This window comes from Natator depressus, chromosome 8 (assembly GCF_965152275.1).
Source record: "Natator depressus isolate rNatDep1 chromosome 8, rNatDep2.hap1, whole genome shotgun sequence".
Taxonomy (NCBI): domain Eukaryota; kingdom Metazoa; phylum Chordata; order Testudines; family Cheloniidae; genus Natator; species Natator depressus.
In genome coordinates this window covers 7,385,815-7,401,375 of record NC_134241.1, presented here as the reverse complement: position 1 = coordinate 7,401,375, position 15,561 = coordinate 7,385,815, and the positions used below count along the sequence as shown (strand labels likewise).

Sequence of the window (15,561 nt, the reverse complement as noted above, 5' to 3'; positions counted from 1 at the left end):
AGGCAAGAGAAAGCCCTTTGGTTTCCGAGTACTTTGTATTTCGCTGGCCGACTGCAAAAGCAGCATGGTCTAGTGGATTTCACTAGACACTGGCTCTGCCATGGGCTTATGGTGTGCCCTTGAGTGAGTCATTTGGACTCTCTGACTCAGTTTCCCCATCTGTAAAATGGGGATAATAATACTTACCTGCCTGACAGGGGTAATGTGAGGATCAGTTAAGGTTTGTAAAGTGTTAGGTCTTATTATGGCAAACGTCTTGGAGTGTTGACAGGTCCATGACCTCACTGGAGGCATTGGAAGTCGGGGGATGAGGAGCCAGGAGAAAGTTGCCCAGGCTCCGTGTTAGAGGCTGTCAGGGGTTAGACATATGACACATCAGGAATGCTCCAAAAGTCTGTTTCAGGTGTGCTCAGCATCTCTTCCTCCATATCCCATGTGAATGAACAGGCTGAGGCAGCTCCATATCCATCGGATACTGCAGTTTTCACCTCAGTGTGTCACAGGCAAATCCTGGACTGGAGCTTTGTGCCCAGCAGATGGTGAAACTGAGCCACAGGGAGATGAAGTGATGTAACCAAAATCACTGAGTGACTTAGTTGCGAATAGAACCCTGACTCCCTATGTTAACCGACAGACAACACTGCCTTCCCCCAACCAACGAATCACACCCAACACGCGCCACGCACCACTCACATCCGCAGCCAAGTGGCATAGCTTAGTTTTGAGGGGCTACGGGCTCCGTGTTTTCTGAATATGCCCAAGGCCTTCTCCTGAGTGATATGACTGGGATCTTGGCACCTGGTGCTAGGAAGCCAGGGCCAAGATGGTGAGGAAGAGCACTTACAGGCTACGTCGTGAGAACATCCGGCAAGGCCTCCACGGCCTCCACTGCCACTGGATCACTTCTGGTGCTGGGATGCCATAGACTGTGCAGGTGAGGGCCTGGTGGCTCCTACGGGAATAGATGCTCGGGGAAGAGGCTTCCTTCTCGTGGATGTGCGGAGGAACTGAAATCAGCAGAATGACAAAATTTGTAATCTGGCATCAGCACTGCAGTTCCTTTTGCTGAGTCGCCACGCCAGACAGAACATCGTTCCTGTTCGGGGTTATGAAAAGACAGGTCACCAGAACGCCCTGGGTTTCAGGGCAACTAGGTATAGAGGCAGTGACCTGCTGGGAGGCTCCAGGTGGTGCGATGAATTAAAGCAACACTCTTTAATCTGTGGAGCTCTTGGGCCCAATGTAGAGGTGCTGTGCAAGGAGGGGTAAGTTATACTTAGCAACATTTAAAGCGAATTCTTCCTCTACAAGACTTCACTGATGTGACTGTCCAATTGCTGCATGTAACAAAGCAGCTCCTAGCAGTCCTGCACACCAGTCCATTCCTGCCAGAGCCTCGTAAGTCGCAGTTACAGTGGATGCCAAAACTACTTTAATTAGGGTTAGACCATCCCTTCCCCTCACACCCCAGAATTCCATGCTCTGCCGCGTTATTTCCACATTGCAGGGATGCACGAGGGATCAAATTCATCCCTGTTGTAACTCCACTGAGGTCCATGGAATTGCATCGGGGTGAATCTGGCACAAGTACCTAGGGGAACATAGATATAAACCCCAGGTATCATGTTTCTATTCTGCCCTGACACAAAGTCCTAGTCGGAATCATTGTCACTCACCATCCTCCATCAGCTCTTCCTACAGGAGCTTTTCTAAACCCGATCAGGGAGACAGCTGCAAAGCCCAGCACATCAGCGTCAGAATTTAGAAGTGCATGAAGACAAGGAGGATTGCTCATGGAAAAGAGGTCGCCTTCATTTTCTATATTTGTCCATGTTCAGTGACAGAGAAATCTCTGATGATACTAATATCTAGCTCTTATCTAGCACTTTTCGTCAGGAGATCTCAAAGCACTTTAGAAAGGAGATTAGCATTTTAGAGATGGAGGAACTGAGTCACAGAGAGGGGAAATGACTTTCCCAAGGTCCCCCAGCAGCGGCAGAGACGGAAATAAACCCCAGGTCTCCTGAGTTCCCCTCCAGTGCTCTGTCCACTAGATCACGTTGAAAAGGCCACGTGTAATTATCTAGCTACGATTGGTGGAATGGGGAAAGAATAGAGGTATCAACTTTGACTGCTACAGAATAGTGACATCCCCCAGTGAATTAAATACAACGGGCTAATGATTTCAGGGGAGTTACTCCAGGAATGAGTTTGGCCTACTGGGTCTAAGAACACCACGAAGATCTCTTGGCCAGTTGCCTCCTGCCATTTTCTGCCTTATCCTTCCTTACCATTGACTATTAACTGGAGGCTAATGCGCTCCTCCAGCCCAGCCAGCCTATTCCATAGAACTAAGGTGTAAGTCCCGGAGTTCTGTTCTGACACGTCTTTGATCTGCATCGAATAGGGAGATTGCTTGTTGGGAATTAACTTGCCGTCCTTGTACCTGCAGGGAAATAGAGAGCAAATGCATATACAGAGAGGTACAGTCCTACTGAAATATAGCCAGAGGCCTGCAGGTGCTAATGCTGGGAGCCATCTGGCAGCAAAATGTGCTCAGAGGGCTTCGGTCACTAATGCTGGAAGCCCTTTTAGAGGGGACTTACCAGGTTTCCGAAGAAAACAATTAGGGGCAGCTCGCTTTCCTAGAGGTAAGAATGCTCCAGGTTGGGATGGGTGTAAAATACCACCCCTGGTGTGAGTGGAGAATTCTGGTTGTTAGCATTTTACACCCGCTTGGCACTGGTGCAATTGGTGACAAGTGGAGAATCAGGCCCTTGGCCTTTCTCTTCCAGGCTGCAGCAGCGACCCCAGCTGGCTGGTCAGGAGAGAAGCAGCACCAACGGAGCTCCCAAGGGAGTTCAGTTCGGCCCCTCTGCTCACTGCAGACCTGAATCTTTGCTGTCTATGTGCCAGGTTCCAGGACCTAACCTGTCCCCTCTCCCACCGCCCCACTCCCAACCCCAGGAAGGGCTCTGCCCTGTTGTGTGCAGCCAGAAACGCTGGGCAGCCCTATGGGTGCGGGTGCGGTGGGAGGAAAAAAGTGAACGATGAGAGAGCAGAATGTGGCCAAAACCAGAAGACTGAGTGTGAGGACCAATTAGGGAGGTTTTCTTCCTTGGCTGGCTGCCAGCTGCCTGGGAAAGAGCTAAGGGAGATCTTTTCCCTCAATATAAATTGCTGGGCTCCTCAGGCCAGCCGTATTAGCCAGCTCCTTCTGCTGCAGATAGAGACATCTCCCCTCCTGTAAGGAATTTCTGCAAGACCCTTGTTAACCCCAACCCCCCTCCTACCCCGTCCTTAGTCCCTCCTCTGTGAGTGATGGGCATGAAGGCTGGGGGACACAGGCTAAGAAAGGTGGGTTACCACTGGAACTCTGGCGGGGGATAGGCGACAACCTTCACTGGCAGTTTCACGACTTCGTCTCCCGCTGTGGCTTCTATCACTGGGCCCTTCTTCCACTCCACGTTGATGAAGGGCTTCTCTGTAAAAGCAGGGCCACGCAGACAGGTGTCAAGACAAAAAGTGGGGGGGAGCAGAAAGAGACCTGTCAATCTGCCGTGCTGTCACAGTGACAGAGATGTCACTTGCCCAGCAACACGAGCAGGGGGTTGCACTTTTTGAGACATTCACAATACTGTACCCAGCTCTTCTTTCACACTTTTCATCAGCAGATCTCAAAGCATGTTACAAAGAAGGTTAGTATCATTATCCTCATTTTACAGAGGGGGAAACAAACAGTGACAGAGAGGTGAAGTGACTTGCCCAAGGCACCCAGCAGGCTAATAGAAAGCCAGGAATAGAACCCAGGTAGTCTGAGTTCCACGCCAATGCTCTAGCCGCTACCCTGCCCTGCCTCTTCAATAAAGTGATGTGACTGTGCACCTCCAAGTGCGTTTGTACAAGTGTATGCTTGTCCGTGCACGTGTGTGGCTGCACGTACACATCTCTGCAGCGAGCACTCAGACGGGGGTGAGTACACCCCCATGATCACATGGGCACTGGGTGGTGATGTGCAGGTGCATATGAGAAATTGTAATTTATTGCCAGAGGACGTCTCAGCTCAAATGAGTGTTTGCCTTGCAGTGAGGCTCATGCTAGTTCACACCCAGCTGTCCAGTGTGATGACAGGGGTACAGAGTGGTTGAATGACTTGCTGTGTGGGGGTGAAGGGAGGGTCACATACGCTGAGTCCGTAGCTCAGCCGGTACTGGAATCCAAGGGTCCCGGGGCCATGGGGATCCTCTAACCTGTAAATCGCATGTAACAGGCAATGCTTCAAAGGTAGCTCTCTGGTGTGTTAGTGAACAAAACGCCTCCTGATAACTTTTAGAATTCTCTTCTCCTTGGCTATCTGTTTTTGGTCTCTCTGCCCACTGCCCCACCCCTGGTGTCTTGACAAAGCAGAAGCCTATTGTACCATGCACAATGACATCGGTGCTCTCCTCGAATGTCTGCTCCCCATTGCTGGCCATGCACACATATTTCCCCAGGTCCTGCTGGCTCACGTTTTGGATGATCAGGATACTGGAGAGCTCAGTGTGGTTCTGCTTGGAGCGTCTCTCGGGCAGCTCAGTGACAGCCCGGTGCATCTGCCAAGAAGAGGTGAAAGGGGGTTAAAAGATAAGTCAAGGGAACAGACACAGTTTGGATGGGTTACATGCGAGGCTCCTCACCGCCAGGAGCATTCAGTCTTCCTCAGTTACTTCTTCCCGAGTTACTGTTTAAAAGATGGGCAGTTCCAAGAACTGCTTCAGCCCTTTGAGCCATGATAGGCCTGGCAAAGAGCCATTCCTGTGGGCCTAGGAATACACGTCATAGTCTTGTAACAGGTCCTTTGTTATCACAGGCCCCACTCCAATCTGTGGGCCAGTAGCCTGGGGCAGAGCGTAATCAGTCTGCAGAGCCCCCTCACTATAGAAATGTCTTGAAGCCCACAAGATGATATCACCCTCAAATAACATTCTGCAGAGAGAAATCTGGTCTGTGGCTATTCTCCCTGAAAACCTGCTCCTCTGTAGTTAAAGTTACCACAAGCTAGCAGTGAGCTGCCAGAATTGGTAAGCATCTCAACAGACAAGTGGGTCTCACACTCCCTGTCCTCCTGCCTTCCATATTTAACCTGCATGTAAATAATCAACTGGATGTCAAACTGACAAACAGCGAAGTCGCTTTAATGCAATAGGCCTGTTAAAGCAAAAACTCAAGAGGAATACAGTATGGTGCCTTTAAAGAGAACACCTGCTAAAAGAATCAGTTTCTATCATGAGGGAAAATGTGCTCGATCACAGGCTGGATTTTGCTCTCAGTTACAGACTGGAAACCTGGTGTAACTCCATTTAAGTCAGGGATGTTACTCTGGCTTTGCACCCATGGAAATGAGATGATTGTTTGGTCTGACAACTGCTAACGCAATAAACATGTTGAAAGGGATTGTTATTTTTTGGGGTGGGAGAGAGGGAGGAAAGGTTCTTTTGTTAACTGGCTTCTGCTGTAGTGGCAAAATGGGAAAGTTGGAGGATAGCAACCTAGTCACACCATCAAAATGGGATGCCCTGCCTCAGCCAATGATGTCACAGCACAATTGGTATTGAACTCTCACAGTCAGCTGTGAAGGAGGAGTTTACTGACTGGCAAACCCTTCCCAGCTCACAAATTGAGACCACACATCCTGCATATTGGCCACTGATTTCTTTAACCCAGCACAGAAAGAGTAACTGAATTGCTTAGAGAGGGATGTCTGAGCAGACATCCTTTAGAAACAGCCAGCACAGATTGTTCCCTAAGGAAAGGGGTTTGTGGGGGGAGCAGCTGAGGGACAGGGGAAAGTTACATGTACCTGTTTTCCAGGATAATCCCACTGGAAGTTTACTCCAGTGTTAAACTCAGCGCACACTGTGCAGTTGAGGACCAGCTTTTCTCCCACTAGTAGCTCCATGGCCTTCTTAGGAAACAACTGGATTTCATACAGCTCATTCCCTGATATAAAGAAGGTGAGAAAAATGCATCTCTAAGCTAAAGAAATGCCATTAACTCTTTGACACTGGGATCTGGAACGCTCAGTACAATGCGCATCGGCTCCCTGGGGGCTTGCAATTCAGCCAAACCCATCATCCCTTCACCTCCCTGCCCCTGGGTTTCGCTTCATTCTCTGGACATCCGCACCTGAAGGGGGCAGTGGTGGGTAAAGCAGCAACACCAAAAGGAAGGACAAAGCGCTACCTGGTCACTGACTGTTACCAATGCAGACAGTTGTAAGGGGATCATAGAGTGCATGCTACAGCATGTTATATCCCAGCATGGAGTGCTGCATATACACAGCTCAGCTTGAATACTATAAATCCAACATAATGTCATATAGTACAGACCGCTGGGCAAGGCTCGTGCCATCACACTCTGCCACGACTCACCTCTCGAACACAGGATTTGAGAACTGCAGCGCCATTAAAACTGCCCCATTTGCACCTAACCGAATCTCTAAGGGTCAGATTCTGATACCCTTCAATTGAGTAATACCTTACTCCATGACTAGTCCCACTGAATTCAATGGGACAGCTTGAAGAGTAACGGGCCACTCAGCGTGAATAAAGGCATCGGGATCTGGCCCCTTAAGTGGTCATTGAAAAGATGCCTTCCTAAATTAGAAAAGGAGCCATTTAGATTGCATGAAGGATTCCTCAGTTTTCTAAGCATCAGTGATTCCAGGGTGGGTGGTGTGTTTTGGGCCACCAAGAATTAATTAGCAATGAAATGTTCCCAAACAGACTCTGAAACCCACCCACACTAAAACAAATGGGAAAGTTCACCACTCTACTAAGAACTTATCACCGTCTGCCCATTTGCAGCCTCACCAGTACATCCCGTCATTTCTTTCTCCAAGTTATTGAGAGGAGAAAACTAGTTTTATTTTTCTACTGAGAGCTGAAATTCTAGAGTGACCTGCTGCCCTGCTCCAGCCTCACCTGTGACGTGTAAAATGAAATAATTGGACCTGAAGAGTTTCTTGTCAATGATGGTTTCGCACTGAACAAACAAGGAGTCCCTGATCAGGTGGGTGGGGACCAGCATCCCCTTCTTGTTGTCCCAGAAAACCCTTCTCCCGTCTGGGTAGATAATGGAGCTGGGCTGCAAAAAGCAACATTTTGAAAACTGTCTGCAGAAGTACATGGTGGCAGCATTCCCTCACCAACCCCCCCTTCTTCCAAGGCTAAAACATTCCATTTTTGTTGGCTGGGCAGAATAAATGCAGCATCACGCCACACTGGACTCCTGCCCTCTCTTCCCCCCGACTCTTTGTCCTATAGGAATCCCAGCATCCTCTGCTGCTTGGGAAGTGACCATAAAAGACCCTGTATCCATGCAGTTAAGCTCACAGTCTGCAGAATGGGACTGGAACTTCCAGGAATGGAAACAGATAGTGATAACTAAGGAAATTGCTGCTGATTCCCCAAACATAAGCCCAAATGGGATGAATGCTGACCTCGTGTGGGGTCCTTCCCGGGCAAGGGAAAGGCCCCTGGCCCCCAAAGTGTCCCAGGAGGCCTTTGCACAATAGTAACACTCATCCTGGAAGGATGTATTAGCATTGTAAAAAAGTCACAAAGCAAGCTGATAATAGAGTTGTTTTTAATCAGCAGTCCCCACAAGTACAGGCGCCTGTCCCTTGGGAACACTGACCACCAAGGGTATATGAAGACCCAGGAGCTAAAGGTAGCAGAGACAACAATGAACAGGTATGGATGCTATTGGGAAATGCTACAAAACAAAGATTTTACAACTTCAGTGAAGGGGACCAGATCTAGCAAGAAACCCACAGGCCACGTGGCAGGGAATGCCCAAAGCAGCTGGTCAGCAGAGCTTGGGCCAACACATAAAATGAGGAAGCCAGCGGCTTGCATGTTCCATGGAAAACCCACCCTGTGCATTTCCCAGCTCCTTCAATGTCTATTCTGCTCCTTCTCAGCCAATTAAAATGCATAATAAAGAAGATATTATCTATACCGGAGCCACATCCAGGCAGGTCTCTTACCAAGAACAGGGTGATGTTAAGATCTGGGATGGATACCAAGCAGGGCACCCAGGTGTTCTCTTTCTTGTTGATGAGGAGTGTTTCGGGTCTGTTGATAAATGGTTGCTCGAAATCTGAGAGAGAGAAGTGAAGAAAAGAAAGAATAAACAGAGGCAGGAGAAGAACAGAAGGGGGAGAAACAAGAAAAAGGTGAATTTCAGGCATTTGTTAACCCAGCAAAAGCTTGCCATAGGTAGCACTGCTGAGCCTGACACCCTGACTATTCAGGGGCTGGAAAGTTTAAAAGACTCCTTGTAATTGAGACTCGGGTGACTTGCCATTGAACAACCTCTCAGCATCCAGCAGACACCCAGCAAGCAATCAAAGGCAAAGAAAAGTGACTTGGTAGAGGCAACGAAAGGAATCTCTGAGATTCAGGCCTGGCCTGCAATTCATCTTCTGATATCACCATGAGCCTCCTTGTTATAGGAGACCCCACCCTCCATCCAATCAGTCAGGGTTGTCCATTTGTTGGGTGTCCCCTCTCAGCCCAACTGTCATGGCAGTTGAGTGTTTTTTTGTTTTTTTTTAATTTTTGTAAATTTAGGAAGTTAACCCCCCCCCACACACACACACACAACCCCCAGCTCTCTACAGGTCTCTCTTTCTGGGCCCTTGGGTCAACTCTACCTCAGGGGACTTTGTGAAACAGGCTCTTCATCTCTTCAGTTCAGTCCCTGGCCGGCTCTTCCCCTAATACCTAAATGGCTCTGTGTCACTGGGCACAGCTAGCCAGGATGTGCAGGCCTCGAGTAAAGGCAGCCAGCACGACCTTCTGGCCCGAGGAGGAGGTGATCTGCAGCCCAATAGCATGCAGATGTCATCCTGTGGAGATCCCGCCTGGTAGATAAACAAATGAGCTGAGATTTCCAGGGCTTCCACCCAACCTCCTCTCAACTTTCACAAGCACAAATATTGACAGGAAGAGCAAAAATACCAAGTACATAGAATTAATGTTTGAAGCTGTTTAATAAATGCAGATTCTTAAGCTAGGCCCGTCAGAGCCACACAGGATCCTAGTGAGGGCCTCCAAAGGAACATCCAACAAACAAGCACCCCATGGAGGGGCTGCTCTCCCTGTTCTGCTCAACATACTGCCTGGATTACATGAGAGAAGGTCCAAAATCTCAGGGACGCATCTAACCACTAGCGCATACGGCGCTTCCAATGACATTTGGGGGGGGGGTCCATTTCTGTAGCACGGATAATGTGTTCTGTAAACACTGTTTCATGACTCAGCATTTCTGATGTCACTCCAAACAGTGGGACTGGATAACTGGATGATCCAGCCGACTGGGAATGGGCTACAGAGATTTTCACATCTAAATCATCAATTCAAATCCAGCCAAGGGCCTCAGTGAGAGAGAGCTGAGAGCAGCTGACGCCTGTTTGGTGGCATATAGTGGTTGCCATTATTATTTGGATTGTGGTAGCACCTTGGATCCCCATTATGCTAGGTGCTGTATAAACATAGAACAAACAGGCGATCCTGGCCCCAAAGAGCTTACAATCTAAGTAAAAAGATAGAGATTCCCAACAGTGTCTAAGATGCGTTATTTGCTCTCCCCTCCACCCATATTTAGAATAGGAAATAGCATATGTAACTGTGTAGTGTCTGTTGGCGAATGTTGACTTTTAAATGGCAACCACTGTACTATGTGTGCAATAAGTTCTTGCGGGTTTTAGTGGACATGGGTTCACATAATAAAATCCATTACCATAATTAGGCCTCTTTTGGGCAGTCTCAATCATAACAAAGTCAATATAACTCACACAAACACCATGTGGCTGCAGTCATCCTCAAGCTGCTAGTCCACATACACAGATGCTACAACGTTTGTGCCGCAGAACCTGTGTTTTATAGTTTGGGCGGTAGAGACTCATCCTTTTAAGTCCCAGGGTCAATCCCAGGATGCCTTAACAAGAACTGAAGAGGCCGAGAGACCAAACTCTCTTCTCATCCCTAATAGGTGTTCCCCTACAGGGCTCACTGACAGGGGCAAGGTGGGAAGTTTGCACTGCCACTGCTCACGTTCAATGCAGGTGAAACACAGGGTTTTTCTGGTGCCCTTGCCAATACGGGGACTTTGCAGTGTTTTTCTCCCATGGATTTCTTTGTTGTTAAATGCTCCTGCCAAAAGGTTCCGTTTTAGGGGTTACTTCATTGCTTTGGCTTTATACAATAGTGCCTTCAGGATGCACGTGAAGAATAGCCACTGATGTTCATATGAAGGACTAAGGCAAGATTAGAATAGGAGACAACTAACATTTGGGATGGGAATTCCTGCCAAGTCTCTTCTGCTGCTGGCTATTGTTGTTTTGAGTTTGTTATGGAAGGATTTGTTCTGAAATATCAGCACCAGCTACCCAGCTGGGTATTCGGTGCTCTGCAAACACCAGCCACACATGCTTAATTGGCCACTATAAATCTAGATCAGATCCTACATATCCCATGTCTAGAATCTATACTGACGCCAGTGTCACTCCAAAGTGAAGGCAATATCCTTTGAAATGTCTGTGTTGTATCTGATCTTGTCTGGCTTCACATGTGCAATCTGCCCATTTGGATTATGGGAATATTTCTTACTTAGGGTTGATCTTCAAAAAGACCTGGGTTTGGTGCATGAATTGCTGGGTGAACTGTGTTATGCTGGAGGTCAGACTAGATTATCACAATGGTCTCTTCTGGCCTTAAAATCTATTACTCTATTTACCCAGGTCCCTATAGAGACTATAACCATAACTTCCAAGGGAAGTGAGGTTCCCCTTGGCATAGCACCTTACGTAGGGCCATGGGCTAAGATGCCTGTGACCCCTTTTTCTCATTACCAACCACTAGAGCTGTCCTTTTAAAACAGAAATGCCCATATATTGCCCATCTGAGAGCCACACTTGCAACTTGCCAGGAGCCTGAGACCTGCACCAGTGTCTCAGTGGGCCCAGCCAGAATAAGCTCATCCCATTGGCTGCCGCTGGTATAATATGTGACAATGATTGCCATTAAAAGGTGGGTTTTTGCCAGCACTCAGCACACAGTGGTATCAGATATACCGTGGTCTTTCATGCCCCTTTGAAAGAGGGAATAGCTGCAGCTGCTGCAGACACTGTGGCATGGCAACTCCACGCCAAAGATGAAGGTTGCCACGGCCCCCAATTTAGGATCATGGAGCTCAAACTTAGGGGTACTCTGTTGTAAATTTCAATTTGCATGGAGAACCTATTGGTTCATTTTCACAGGCTCTTTGCCCTACAAGTCTGCTGTCTCCATGCTCAGGGCTGCCGATTTGTTTGTGAACTTGAACACAGCCCTGATTCCTGTCACTGGCCCTTTCCACAGTTTTGGAGAAGGGGACGGAGAATAACTATCGCAGGTGAGGCACTATGAGATCACCTCTGAGCTCACAGATGGCAGCAAAGAACTCAGTTACTAGGTGGATCACTGCCAAGGACACTGTGATTCATGATCTCATTTTCTGGTCTGACCACATCACGTGTTGTCTATAAGGTTGTCATAATGGCTGGGCTGGGACCCATTTAGCATCTTCTTCAGCCATAGATACTAAGTCCTCTAAGACAGGGGCTGCATCCTATTCTGTTTGTTATAGGCACTCGGTATGTTTACAGCACTGACTAAAAAAGTGTAATAATAAAATAATAAAATAATAATAATAATAATAATTCATACACACACATGTGGGGAGAGAGAAGACCTGCAGAGTGTTAATTTTAGTGCTGAGTGCAGAGGATCAGATCAAAGCAATAGAGGGTCCCACTGTTCTATCCCAGCACAGACATCCTCCCGTCACTTCTGCAGAGAGCTCTAATGTGAACACTGATGATGAGTGATGAATGAGTGGTTTGATCACCATCTCTCCGGACGTCTCCAACAAATAAATCAGCCCTCTCTAGCTCTTGGGATGGATCTACAGAACAGAGCACAACTCAGCTGGAGAAGAGCAGAACTTTATCTGGAAATCCTACAATTGGCAACTCACCAGTAGGGATGGTGAGGGGAGTGGAGAGAAGTTCCCGGATCACACATTGAATTCCAAGTATTCTCTAGGGTTAAAAAATTATAGGCCAAAGTTTTAAGAATGGATGTCAAAATCCACATGCAAAAAAGGCTCCTGGAAATGCACACGATTTACTTTCCACATGTAAGTCAGGTATCAATTATGCACATTGTTAGCTAGACACCCAACCAGCCATATTGCTAGGTACTTATACAATCCTCGCTATTGTCATCTGAGCCGCCATCCCACATTTATGCATTAGCCTCCCGGCACACCGGTGACACGGGAAAATAGCACGTTTTACAGACAGGGAACTAAGCCACAGAAAGGTCAAGCAATTCACCTTCGGGCACGTGTGTCAAAGCCAGGAATTTTACCTCAGTTTCTAGAATCCTGTCTAGTGCCTTAACCACAAGACCATCCATCCTCGCTGTCAGCTGTATCAATTGATCTGATTTGCTACTGCAGTAACTGTGCGCCCAGACGCAGCCAGAATTTTGTGTGCCATTTTTTGGCACTGAGCTGGGCCTTTTGAAAATGTTGTCTCCCATGTCATGACTCCTGTCTTAAGACAAGTGCACTGGCTAAAAGCGGGAGAAATAACTGTACAGCTGAACTAAGCCAACAGCTTCCAGTGAAGAGAGTCAGACCTTTATCTTAACAGCATCCATTTTAAGCCTTGCAGCGGGAGAGTGTGGGAGGAACTTTGCAGAGTGCAGAAAGTTTGTGCATCAGCCTTTCGCCTCTGCAGACCTTCAGATTTGAATTAGGTCGCATGTTGGAGTGGGACAGTCTCGATTTCATCCCGGGCGGACAGTCTACCTCTCCATAAAACACCCCAGAATTCTGCAGGGCTGGCAGGCTGTCTCTGCTCAGAGGAGGTCAAGACTGGAAGAGAAGAGGGGGCTGCATGTCAAGACCGATAGAACTGGCAGAGGTTTTGGGGGATCCTGAACCGGGACTGACCTAGAAAGAGGAGCTACAGATCAGGGCTGAAATACACTGGCAGAGCAACGTGTGGCTGGGTTGCCCAGCATCTGGGCTGCACTCTGTCCTGCTCTCCTCAGTTTGTCGGTCCAGCACTATACTGAGCATTACAGTTAGTCTGGCTTTGTTTCTTTGACAGCCCCCCAGTAGACCAGAGGCTAATTGTTTTATTTATTTATTTATTTATTTTACAGATAGAGCTTCTCCAAGGCCCAGTGATCTGCGTCTAGGGCACGGCAGAGCTGAAAATTCCTGCATTCCAGTCCGACTGGAACAATCACCCCAGGCACCAATGTAATTGAATCCTGGACGGAGCAGAGCTTCAGCAATCCCCCAGGACGGATATTGGTTTGCTCTCAGCATGGGGAGATGGCCCTCCGCCCCACTTCCCAAGCCCTCTGGATTCCAACAGCCTTTTGCAGACAAGAGGATGAGCATGTTTATGGAGGAACCTTTCAAGAGAGGAGGTGTGAGCTCAGTTCTGTCCAGCTGCTGCTGGAAGACATGTTGCTGCCTGAAAGCAAGGTTGGACTTTTTTCATATTTTTGTCATTGTTACCAAGCTTTCCTTGAATTACTGTCTTTATCCCCCACTCAGTCAGACTGACAGCACCACTGCCCTCACTACTGTCTGTGTCTTGTGATTAATCCAGGGCTGCCGATTAATCACAGTTAACTCATGTGATTAACTCCAAAAAATTAATTGTGATTAAAAAAATTATCTGTGATTAATCATACTGTTAAACAACAGAATGCCAACTGAAATTTGTTAAATATTTTCAGGTGTTTTTCTACATTTTCAAATGTATTGATTTCTATTACAACATAGAATACAAAGTGTACAGTGCTCACTTTATATTATTATTTTTAATTGCAAATATTTGCACTGTAAAAATGATAAAAGAAACAGTATTTTTCAATTCACCTCGTACAATCTGTACTGTACTGTAGTGCAATCTCTTTATCGTGAAAGTGTAACTTGCAAATATAGTTTTTTGTGTGTGACATAACTGCACTCAAAAACAAAACAATATAAAACTTTAGCACCTACAAGTCCACTCAGTCCTACCTCTTGTTCAGCTAATGGCTAAGCGAAACAAGTTTGTTTACATTTACAGGAGATAATGCTGCCTGCTTCTCATTTACAATGTCACCTGAAATTAAGAACAGGCGTTTGCATGGCACTTTTGTGATGTTGCAAGGTATTTACATGTCAGATATGCTAAACATTCGTATGCCCCTTCATGCTTCAGCCACAATGCCAGAGGACATGCTTCCATGCTGAAGATGCTCGTTAAAAAAATAATGCGTTAATTAAATTTGTGACTGAACTTCTTGGGGGAGTATTGTATGTCTCCTGCTCTGTTTTACCTGCATTCTGCCATATATTTCCTGTTACAGCAGTCTCAGATGATGACCCAGCACATGTTGTTTTAAGAACATTTTAACAGCAGTTTTGACAAAACACAAAGAAGGTACCAATGTGAGATTTCTAAAAATAGCTACAGCACTTGACCCAAAGTTTAAGAATCTGAAGTGTCGTCCAAAATCTGAGAGGGACGAGGTGTGGAGCATGCTTTCAGAAGTCTTAAAAGAGCATCACTCTGATGTGGAAACTACAGAACCCGAACCACCAAAAAAGAAAATCAACCTTCTGCTGGTGGCATCTGACTCAGATGATGAAAATGAACATGCGTCGGTCCGCACTGCTTTGGATTGTTATCGCGCAGAACCCGTCATCAACATGGACGTATGTCCTCTGGAACGGTGGTTGAAGCATGAAGGGTCAGGACATATGAATTTTTAGCGCATCTGGCACTTAAATATCTTGCGATGCCGGCTACAACAGCACCATGCAAACGCCTGTTCTCACTTTCAGGTGACATTGTAAGCAAGAAGCAGGCAGCAGCATCTCCTGCAAATTGTTACCAAACTTGTTTGTCTGAGAGATTGGCTGAAGTAGGACTGAGTGGAGTTGCAGGCTCTAAAGGTTTACCTTGTTTATTGTTGAATGCAGTTATTTTTTTGTGCATAATTCTCCATTTGTAAGTTCAACTTTCACGATAAAGAGATAGCACTACAGTACTTGTATTAGGTGAATTGAAAAAGACTATTTCTTTTGTTTTTTATGGTGCAAATATTTGTAATAAAAAATAAATATAAAGTGAGCACTGTACACTCCGTATTCTGTGTTGTAACTGAAATCAATATATTCGAAAATGTAGAAAACATCCAAAAATATTTAAATAAATGGTATTCTATTATTGTTTAACAGCACAATTAATCTCACAATTAATTTTTTTAATCACGCAATTAATCGTGATTCATTTTTTTAATCGCTTGACAGCCCTACATTAATCACATCCAGGGTTTGAAAGTCCTGATGCAAGTAGGCAAACGCAATTGCTCCTCTTCACCCAGATGACCAGGGATGCCACCAGCCAACGGTGATCTTTCATACGGAGAGTAATTTCTTACCACCCACCCCATCCGC

General features: G+C 46.7%; 1 protein-coding gene across 3 annotated transcripts in view; it reads right to left on the bottom strand.

The window, feature by feature from the left end:
* The window catches only part of FLT4 (fms related receptor tyrosine kinase 4), a 97,048-nt gene that overhangs the window by 36,310 nt on the left and 45,177 nt on the right, over positions 1 to 15,561 (bottom strand). For 2 of the 3 annotated variants that reach the window (XM_074960327.1, XM_074960328.1), the window contains exons 4-10: positions 8,030 to 8,142; positions 6,963 to 7,125; positions 5,840 to 5,979; positions 4,421 to 4,592; positions 3,367 to 3,484; positions 2,292 to 2,446; positions 845 to 1,007 (exon numbers count right to left, since the gene is read on the bottom strand). In XM_074960327.1, coding sequence (XP_074816428.1) covers positions 845 to 1,007; positions 2,292 to 2,446; positions 3,367 to 3,484; positions 4,421 to 4,592; positions 5,840 to 5,979; positions 6,963 to 7,125; positions 8,030 to 8,142 — 1,024 coding nt within the window. Of the gene's footprint in view, positions 1 to 844; positions 1,008 to 2,291; positions 2,447 to 3,366; positions 3,485 to 4,420; positions 4,593 to 5,839; positions 5,980 to 6,962; positions 7,126 to 8,029; positions 8,143 to 15,561 lie in introns of those variants that run through there. The other variant, XM_074960329.1, reaches the window with a different exon arrangement.